This window comes from Helicoverpa armigera, chromosome 15, assembly GCF_030705265.1.
Source record: "Helicoverpa armigera isolate CAAS_96S chromosome 15, ASM3070526v1, whole genome shotgun sequence".
Lineage (NCBI taxonomy): Eukaryota > Metazoa > Arthropoda > Insecta > Lepidoptera > Noctuidae > Helicoverpa > Helicoverpa armigera.
Window position 1 is genome coordinate 208,299 of NC_087134.1, and position 10,623 is coordinate 218,921.

At 40.4% G+C, this 10,623-nt stretch overlaps 1 protein-coding gene across 1 annotated transcript; it reads right to left on the bottom strand.

Moving 5' to 3' along the window:
- Positions 1–3,354: 3,354 nt before the first annotated feature.
- Positions 3,355–6,577, bottom strand: LOC110376313 (carboxylic ester hydrolase). The gene is made up of 3 exons (XM_021334736.3): positions 6,183–6,577; positions 4,579–5,828; positions 3,355–3,596 (listed from the first exon to the last, which is right to left on the bottom strand). The coding sequence occupies exons 1-3, from the start codon at positions 6,360–6,362 to the stop codon at positions 3,362–3,364; spliced, it is 1,665 nt and encodes a 554-aa protein (XP_021190411.1). The 5' UTR covers positions 6,363–6,577; the 3' UTR covers positions 3,355–3,361.
- Between the last annotated feature and the right edge of the window lie 4,046 nt (positions 6,578–10,623).

Genomic DNA, 10,623 nt, shown 5'->3' on the forward strand with positions numbered 1-10,623 from the left:
AATACTATATAAATTACCGTCATGAATGTCGTTGCATTGGTCGCAAGTGCGTCTGCCGTACACGAGGTCCCGGGTTAGATACCTGGGGCCCGATTCTCCTAAGTTAATAATGTCAAAATCGAAGAGAAATCGAGCCGCAATATGATCGCAATAGCAGTTTTAACCATATCGGACATTCTGCTACTAATAAAAGACCAATCGTATTCGATTGACATTTGATTGGTGTGAGATTGGTCTGCTATTTTGATGATTTTGGTCTATACGGTAGTTTGCTGTACAATCATTTTGCAATCGTAAATCATTTGCAGACAAAATTATTACAAGATAAAAACGTTTTTCTAAGAAAAAATAGCGGAATGCCACATACGCTTCAATCGTAATCGAGTCGGGATTGGGTCTCAGTCGAATCGAGTCGAACGTGAATCGAATGGCGCTTAAGTAAAATTAGGAGAATCGGGCCCCTGGGTTGCTATGAGAAATAGCTTTGTGGGTTTGACCTAAAATAATTACATACAACTTAACTGCAACCATAAAAATCTAAAAACATATATATGTAGGTACGGCTCGTATTTTTTAAAGTAGCTAATTTATTTTTCATCTCCGCGTCTTGGAAAGAGTATTACCTATTGCTTTTCGATATCTGACCGTTGAAAGAGCGGTTTTAGCTTCTGGCTAGAGTGATAATAGTTATTTGCTAAACTAGTGTGCAAAGTTGTTTTCTAGTTTTATAACCGAGCAAGCGAGGTATTGTAAATTAGAATGACTAGCGCCAAAAATGATTGAAATATTTGATTCCTGACTCGTAAGCAATAGCCAGGGATTCTAAAGAGCTGTTGTTGTTACAGCCTTTTTATCGCCCCACTGCTGGGCTGCGGCCTCCTCTCACACGGAGAAGGATTGAGCATTAATCACCACGCTTGCTCAATGCGGGTTGGTGATTTCAGACTTTATAGTCCAGGTTTCCTCAAGATGTTTTCCTTCACCTTTATATCAGACGTTGGTGTCTAAGACATACTAAGAAAGTACACACAAACTTTAAAAGTTGCATTGGTACTTGCCTGACCTGGACTCGAACCCACGCCCTCATGCTCGAGAGGTTGGTTCTTTACCCACTAGGCCACCACGACTTTTTCACGAGGTGAAAAATCACTCAGCTAGGCAATGAAATAGTATAATGTACTCTGTGGACATAACAAAATAGATAAAAAGGAAATGGCGCGTGCAAAGAAAAATTAAAAGAAGTATTAATTAAGTCTATTTCGCCACCCCACACGCCAAGATACACAATCTTGAGTTGACCTTTTGTTCACTTATTTTTAATACTAGCTGGTGCCCGCGACTTCGTCTGCGCAGGTTTAGTATTTCGAACAATATGTTTACAAATTGTAGCCTTTGTGTTATTCTGATGTATAAGCTATATTATTGTAAAGTTTCATTAAAATCCATTCAGTAGTTTTTGCGTGAAAGAGTAACAAACATCCATACATCCATACATACAAACTTTCGCGTTTATAATATTTATTTAATATGAAATAAGGTTAAAAATAAATACCAAAGCAATATTGGCAATTACTTAAGCAATCGAACTAAAATATTATGAGTAGATAGGTATATTAGAGGAATTTCGAAAGTGGCACCGGTATCCGAAAACCTATGTGGGATCCAGCTGACATGGTATAGGCATGTGATGCGTAGAAAAAGGATTTCTTATCTTGTTGTGAGGAAGGTGATGAGCACGGATGTGGATGGATAGATATAGACGAGGAGACGACCAAAGGAACGATGGATGAATTCAGAATTGTGTGTAAGTCGACATGGCTAGAAAGAATGTTACTTGTGAGATGAAGGCATACAAAAGAGTATGGAAGAAGAAAATTTATCGGTGTATGTATCGATACACCTACCAAGTCTTAATGTTAACAGCGTACTTAACAACACCGACTAATAAACAGCCACTTATCTCAATAAAGAATCGGTGTCTTCTTGGGAAAGTTGAGACGAATCAAATAAAAGTCGCAATGCAAGCAATAGGATGGCGGTAGTCAATTCATTGAATATCACGTTATCTCTGTTCCAACAGCTCCGTGAGCCGAGGTCCAGCGCGCGGACCGCGGGGGAGGGGGCCCGGGCGGCGCGGGGGGCGGGGGTCGCGAGAAATTGAATGAAAACATTGAATATTTATTCTGAGACGATGCCAGTGCACCGCTGCGGGCCCTGCCAAATACTAAGCGGAGCGACAGACGCGACCAACGATACATTCGCTTAAATAAGTCAAGCTATTGATTACGGTTTTAAGGGGTAGTTGCATACCTAGAAAATTGTTTAAAAAATGAAAATTGTAAGAATTAAGAAATGTATCGACATTTAGATAACAGGTTCTGTTCTGCCAATGCCCTGCAGTAGAGTAGTAACAGATAAGACAACTGCCATCCGACTCACTCTAACATTCTGCAAAATTATACCTAATCTTAAAGATTAATAAAGAATCGGAAAGAAGGCAGACATGTGATTATGAAGAAATAACACTTTAGCAATAAGGAAAGCTTGTTCATAATTACCGAATATCCGAATGACAGATAATAATCGAAAGTGTTAAATCTCAGTAGGTAGCCAAACAGTAGACCGATATTTAGTAATCATGTCTTACATGAGATACAGTTACATAATATAATCGTTACTGGAGATATTAGCCACAATAGAATGTACCAGTCACTGGTTACTTGAGGTATACGTTCTGTCTTGTCTGCGAGTGCAAATCTTTGCCGTTCCGGGATGATCTTGTGGCTCTCCTTTTAATATTTGATCTGCATATTTATAAATCGTGCTCGGACTGTTTGCGTCGCCCCTCGAGCGTGTTTGCAGATTTATAGTTTATTTCATTTCGTGTGAGGACCCCTTCGACTGACATCAAGCTATTGTTTACCGTACATTTCCAAGGAAACGTATGGACTGGAATATTTTATATCAGTGCTAGTATTTGCCCGCAATCTTGAAAGAATTCTGGATTTATGTCGTAATAACGGCGTATGTGAGTGGACACCACTACACCGCGCTCCTAATGCTGTTCCGTGCAGTGCAGTAATGTTCTCAAGATGTCGTGCAACTTCCGCGAATAAATTATTACTTTATATGCTGAACTTTAAATCTATAGGTACTTACGTGCTTGCGTTTTACTGCTCATCTGATACATAGGACTCCTGGGAAAGTGAGGTTTTATGTAGATGCCTGTAAAGATAGTCAACAGCTGATATAATGATAAAAGCTGCCCTAAGTGACTTGCTGACAAGTACCTGAATTTATATTGTGATCGTGTGTAATTTGAACGAAAATGAAATAATTGAAGATTAATTGTAATGTCATTTTATTGCCAATTGCCTCGCACATCGATCTGCAGGTTGCAGTTCCTGTGACTCTCGCAGGGCACGAAGCCCGGCTGGCCGTGTTCACACAGCAGTTCCAGCAGGAACCGGCCCTGGTGGCTGGCCGGCATGTCGCTCACTGACAGCTGCCGGTCGATGTGCAGGATCTGCGACCGGTTGGCGGTGGTGGCTGGCCAGCGGACCGGCAGCAGAGGCGTCGTGTGCGGCGTCGGCTCCCTGGGAAACGCGATAACTGCTCTTGAGTAAATGTTTCCGTGGCAAGCTTTTATACTGCTAATGTCTATTTTTGTTTCAAAATCGTCATAATTCTTACCACAACACCAAACAGCATGAGTTCTACTGTCTGTATAGTCGTTCGCTTTATGGGGTGTTTTCACCGTGCAATATGACTAAGAGCTTATTTTTTTATACATTTATTTATACAGTTTTGTTTGCAAACCACATGTTTGCTTTTATTAAAAAGATCAAAATTCGCTACTGACAGGCTATTGAGCTGAAATAAGAAACCGCTACATTTTGTTGATAGCTTTATATCTCTACTAGTAAATTGGCACTTGCGTATTCTATAGTGTATGTATGTAATTATTAAATCTTATAGCTTTTTACATGTATTACGCCATGGGTAATATGTTCGGTGAAATTATGTATTACATAAAACATTATGATAGTCCAGTATATTTCTAGCAATAGTGATTAAAGTTCACGTTTGGTAACGTTGATGCGATGGTGTAATAATCCCATGTATCGGCTCGAGCTCATTTGTACGTCAACATTTGTGACAAATCGCCAGCTAGCGTTATCTACGTAAGCACGTCAGTATACACAAAACCACAAAACTACTAACGTACTTATCTGAATTTATGTATATTAATCAAGACTAAAAATAAGATATTGTATAAGGTCTTCTGGATATGTTACATTACAGAAATACGTGGTGCAGATTTTGTTGGAAAGATTATACAATCTATTCTAATATTATAAAGCTGAAGAGTTTGTTTGTTTGAACGCGCTAATCTCAAGAACTACTGTTCCGATTTGAAAATTTCTTTCAGTGTTAGACATCCCATTTCTATTGAAAGCTTCCGCTGCGAGCACTGCGTAAACTGTTAAAGTTTCGCAAACTGATGATGTAATCTTTTTTTGTGTTTTTTTATAAACGGGCGACCGCTAGTGATAATATAAAACTTTTGTAACTTACCCAACCTTCATAAAGTTGGTCAGCATTGTGGCATGCCGGTCGATGATGAGTCGGTCGCTGCTGCTTAACCCTAAGGTCAGTCCTCCTGGCTTGAATACGTAAAACAGATCATCGGAGTGTGTGGCCCCGCTCACTGCGAGCTTTCCACTAAACATCAAACTTCCGAAATTACGACCTCCTTTGTAAGAAAACATGTAATTATACACGGGTGCGTCCGAATACTTCGCCATCAGCTTCGAGAACGCGTCAACCGCTCCGTACGATATCCAATCCGAATAATAGTCCACGCCACCTCTGACGGCGGCTCTACTACTGATGCTGTCCTTGCTAAAGTAATATGAGCGTATTTTCTTGGCTATTTCTCTTTTGTCATCGTTCGAACACCAAGAAAATACCGAAGGGAGCCTGTCCACGAAATTATTGTCTAAATATTGTAACGTTCTTTGGTTATTGAGTCCGTAAAACAGCGCGCCCTCCATGTCTGTGAAGCCGACAATCATGGGCACTTTGTTAAAGTCTCCCGATGTGATGGTGTCGTATGGCGTGTTGTGGAAAAATGCCTCGGAGAAGTCAGTGTCGACACACGGCGAATACTTGAAGTACCGAGGATCTATTGATGTGCCCTTTGTTGCTGACAGTACATCTCTCACGGGTGACGTCAGAAAAGTATTGTAAACGTCGCTTTCGTTTTGTACTTTGGCTATCTTAGCGGCGTCTTCGAAGGCTGGAGTGAGCGGCTCCGGGTTGAAGGCCCAGGGCGTGAGAGGCACGCCGCTCATCAGGATGGCTTTGTGGAACAGTCCTGTGCTGCGCTTGGAGAGGAGGTGCATCGCTGCTGCGGTAGCGCCGGCGCTGTAGCCGGATATAGTCACGTTGTCGGGGTCGCCGCCGAACGCCGCTATATTCTTTTGTATCCATCTTAAAGCTGCTACTTGATCTTTGAGACCAAGGTTGGCAACATTATTCAAACACAAGAAACCTAGGACACCTAATCTATAGTTGACTGTTACGACTATGACGTTCTTCTTGACTAGAAACTCGGGGTCATAATGCCACTTGCTGCCGTAGTAGTATGCTCCTCCGTGGAAGAACACCAGGACTGGCAGTTTGTGACCACTGGCTGGCGTGTACACGTCGAGCCGGTGGCAGTCCTCGACGCCCAGTTGAAATATCGCGAAGCTTTGTGCACAGGAGTCGAACCGCGACACCGCGTGGTACACGCCGCTCCACTTCTTCGGTAGTTTTGGTGGCTGGAATTAAGTATATCAAACGGTTTTAATTTTAGATTTTGTTATATCTAACTACATAAGAAGTAATTACATTTAAGGCGTTCTAAAGAAAATAAGTTTATTGTAAAAATCACAGTGGCCGTAATTGATGTTCTCAGTATGTTGGTCAATTTGTTAGAATTTAACTTCATAGAAAAGCTATTTGCGTTTTATCGATTCAATCTATGTGACATAGAATACCGTCCAACATTCGCGGAATTTCCGAATCCCAGCGAAATAAGATCAACATTTTAATATTCTTCATATTAATATCGGCGCAGGACTCATGCACTATGCAGATTACTTTCGCAGTGATATTGCAAACTATATACTTACTTGGAATCTCTTGCTGACGGCGTAGGGGATCCCGTAATACCGGTTCTGCCCGGAGAAGCTCCGGAGCCCCCTTAATTTACCCTGGCTTACTTCCACCACGGGGGTGTATACGAATAAACTGCACACATAGTGAACACACAACAAACACACAATGTACACGAACTTTGGTCTGTATCTCATATTTGTCGCCGAAAGTCTCCACTCATAGTTTAAGTGTTGTCCATTTATAGCATGTGGGCAATGTGACGCTTGCGTGTCGGCGCATTCCCGTTTTGTTATTTTTGCGTGAATCTTAGTTGCATCCTCAAGGGCAATGTCGGCATATCTTCGAAGTCAAGTTGTTATAATCTTGTTACAATTCGTCAGTGAGATGAGTTGTAACAATCCGAGAAATTGCGGTCGCAAGGTATCCCTTAGAACATTTTTAAAGTCTATTAATTTGTGTAATCAATGAGAAATAGCACTAGCTTTGATATAGCTGTAACTGCACATGTTTGTCGCACATAATTTCAAAGTTAAATGGTTCACTTTATAAAAAACACTAGCACACCAAGTATTATGTTACAAGTATTCGAAAGAATTGTTCCGGTTGATTTGAAGTTCACAGATGAGGTTCACTGGCAACGGATGCTGGATGCTGTGTCCCGGACAGTCGGCTGTGCACTGCTGGCGAAAGTGCGCGAACTGTGGCGGGCATGCGCTTGCGCAAGTACCGACGCTGCAATGTTTGCAAACAGTACAACACTTATAGAGAATATTTGCTGATAGACAAGTGTCACTGCTGTAGGTTTCGCTGCTATTGATTTTGTAACTATGTTTAATGTGTTCTATGAAGAGTGTCGTCACAGTGTTTGTAGTTCTTTGATTACATTCATTCTGTGCCAACTGCAGGAAACTGTATTATCTAAGACAAGCGAATTGTTAAGTTTACTTTGTATATAATATCATACATACACGGATGCACAACAGGTTTATTTTGTCACCCTGACTTTGATCACAATCTGAGGTTGAATAAAATTGTATATCCCAACAAGAACAAGATTTACCTATGCAGGTACGAGATATTAAATCGCACAGAAAACTTAATGATGTCCTTTGTTTATGCATTTTGATAACTTCGCAAAGGTCGTACGTAGTCATAATAATAGTATTACTTTTTTCCTTGAATGGGATAACATCTTGAGTAGCCGGTCAGTGTGTGATCTCAGGGGGGAACAATTTTAGATGTGATCTTTCCTTGAAGATTGGCTCCTTGTGGCTTTAAAAATGTAATAGCCGGAATCATGTCGACGGATGCGTGTATAAGTAATAATGGTGAATAGTGCGTATGGTGCAACACTCTCAGACCGGTTGAGTGCAATCTCAGGAACGCAGTCACACACCAGTGTCGCCCTTTGATGCCCTTAGCTATAGGATGTGGCCAGTCTGGCCGTGATTTAGCAAAAGATACTTACATTTTGTACTGGTACTTTCATATTATATCTTTTAGATGTGACCTAGTGAATAGCAATACCAATAAGGCGAGAGAAGAAAGAAGTGAAGGTCGCTTGCCAATGTTTTGTAAGATTTAGGTTATATTGCATTCTTCTGATGTTTGTACGGTCAATGCATCAGGTAGACTCCGCACGACATTGTAATTTTTGCCGCAGTTCTGTAGCAATGTTGACATATTGAAAACAACGTTTTATTTTTTATCTTCAAAATAGTTTAACCTGTCTGCAAGAGCCAGCCGTTTGGCCATTAAACATTTATAACTCCAGCATCATTGTCAAGTAAAATATACGCAATATACTTTGCATAAAAACAATTTGGCATAAAGTTTTGAGACAGATTTCAAAGAAACCGTTTCTTAGTGAAGTTGATGCGCAAATAGGTTTTTAACGAATGAGAAGTCGCTCGCAATAATAGTAAGTGCATTAAAAATAAATAGTCATATAATAAAGAGGGTTCGCCTCGTTCCCTCTGAATGCAGTAAGGCGGTTGCACACTGGAGTGATTCTGATATTTTTTTGACAGCGAATCTTATTTAAAGTGCATGTGGATGGATGGGCAGTTCGATATGGTGTAGGTAAAACTATATAAAACTAATATTGCCCAAAATTCTGGGACAATTACTAACAGGGTAAGTATTTTCAAGGAAAGAGCAACGCCGGCCAACTGAGCCTTTTCTTAACTAAATTGTTGTTCAATCAATCAAAACAAATTCACGAAGGGCTAAATTGATTCGTTGCTGAAAAAAGCGCTTTTTCCCGGGAAGTAGATGTTCGGACCGAGGCAGCGAGGCAGCGAGGCAGGCGAGGCGAGGCAGGCGGGAGGCGCGCCGGTGTGGAGGCCGTCCAACGAGATAACTTTTGAATTAAAACGCCGAGGAAGTCCTTTCCTCGTCCAATTTGCATGTTTGCCCAGTTTATAACAATTAGCCGGCGCTTCCCGGGTATTTTTCTTTATTACCCGGATTAGCGCGGCCGGTCGTCGCAAGGGTACCGACTTGCGCTTAATTATGCTTTATATATGAACGTCGTGCGATTGCTCCGTTTATTGCGCAGTTAAATAGCTCTTATTGTGCTTAGTCGGCTTTGCATAGTTCTGTATGAGTAAAGCTCTTATTACGGTTTTGTTTAGCTCGTTTTGGTCTTCAAGCGGATTACTAAACATGTGGCTTCATAAAGTTGTGTCGTCAGCACATTTTCAACTAGTAAGACTATATTCCATGCAGGCGCGGTCCCAGCGTAACCGCGTTTGATTGAAAAATATGCGATTAGGTAGTTAAGAAACTGTATAGGGGTAGTACATACATAAACGAATTTATAGGGAGAGTATCTATACTAATATTATAAAGAGGAAAACTTTGTTTGTTTGTTTGATTGGTTGTAATGGATAAACTCAAAAAATACTGGACCGATTTTAAATATTCTTTCACCTTTAGAAAGCTATATTATTTGCGAGTTACATAGGCTATACTTTATCCCGGTGCGGGCAGTAGCTCCTACGGGAAGCGGGTGAAGCCACGGGAAAACGGCTAGTCTATAATATAAAGGAGTACATAAAAGAGCACACGGTGGTAGTACATAAGGGAGTAGGGACCTATAAGTAATGAGAATAGTCTTAAGTGTGTAGGTATGCGCACCGCAGAGAGGAGAGAAAGAACATAATATACATATTAGTACATACATATTATTCTTTTACCGAATGGTTCGAATGGTTTCAAGACTTACGAAGCTGTGTGTCTGCTTGTTATTATGATTTAAGTTAGAGTGAGTTGTGGTGGCGCAGCAATTCGTATTGCTGCATGGATGAAGCAGGCGACGGTCGCTAACTACATCAGCAAAACTTGCTCTGACACTGCTGACTGTCGCATATATCATATATGTATTATATAGTCATATATCAATTTTCTTGTAACTACGCTACAGTTTGTTTTTTTCAGGCCTGTTTCCTCAAAATTGTTCGCAAGCAAAAAGCTGCAGATTCGCAAACTACAATATGCTGATGTCTGAAAGCCAAGCAAAACGAAAAAAGTAGGTACGTGAGTGTGGTGATTGGTGGTACCTAAGTTGAATGAATTGACGAGGCACAGAGTTCATCACATACGTAAGATCTATGTACCTATACTTATGCGTTATGTGTATGTACACGTGTATTCAGGACGGTTGACGCGATTCCTACTTTGTTGGCAGTAAGTTACTTTGGAAGTTTCTGGAACGGGAAGACGTCGCAGAGTTGAGATTGCGTGCCAATTAATTAACGTGCCAATTAATTGTGTAACTACCGAGTTTAGGTAAATGCTTCTTGTATTTAGTTGTAAGTTCACGATTTTGAACGATTTAACTTGAGAGACATTTCTCTAACATCTAAATTAGTCTGCTGTCTAATAAACTGAAGTTATTGCGATTGACTTACCTTCAATAACGTCTATTAATAGTTTGGATAGTTTAGGTTTTCATTTTGAACTAAACACTGATAGTGTATTAAACATATTCAAAGCGCCTTTACATAGATATCGCAACGTAATATACTTATTTACTATATGTCTGCGAAGGCAGACTATATAAAATACATAAATAATATCGTCTTATAATAATGAAGTATATTCTGAATATTCTGATTCGTCTAATATTACTTCAAGGCTAGTTCAACGACCTTAAACACTCCTTACACGAAATTGTGATAGCTTTCTGTGAAATGTCTCGCACTGTAAATATATAAAGTTGTCTCGATTCTCATGATTATTTCACGAGTTTTATACTAGCGAATACTTGTGGTTTCAGTTCATTTTCACCACATAAGCATCAATATTTTCTTTCAATAGATAACTGGATTGGAGAGGCAATCGCTCCTTATACTGGACTGGAAGTCGATTTCACTGTAGCTGGGAAAAGGCAAGCAGATGACGAGAATGGGCTGGTACCTATTCAAATTAGAATACAAGGAAGATTACAGC

What these genes read in the sequence shown, in the direction of transcription:
- LOC110376313 (XM_021334736.3), bottom strand. Translation starts at nt 6,362, where the DNA reads ATGAGATACAGACCAAAGTTCGTGTACATTGTGTGTTTGTTGTGTGTT. An exon ending in CCGTCAGCAAGAGATTCCAA is followed by an intron (nt 5,829 to 6,182) that starts GTAAGTATATAG and finishes ACTTAATTCCAG; the next exon opens with CCACCAAAACTACCGAAGAA. An exon ending in ACCAACTTTATGAAGGTTGG is followed by an intron (nt 3,597 to 4,578) that starts GTAAGTTACAAA and finishes CGCGTTTCCCAG; the next exon opens with GGAGCCGACGCCGCACACGA.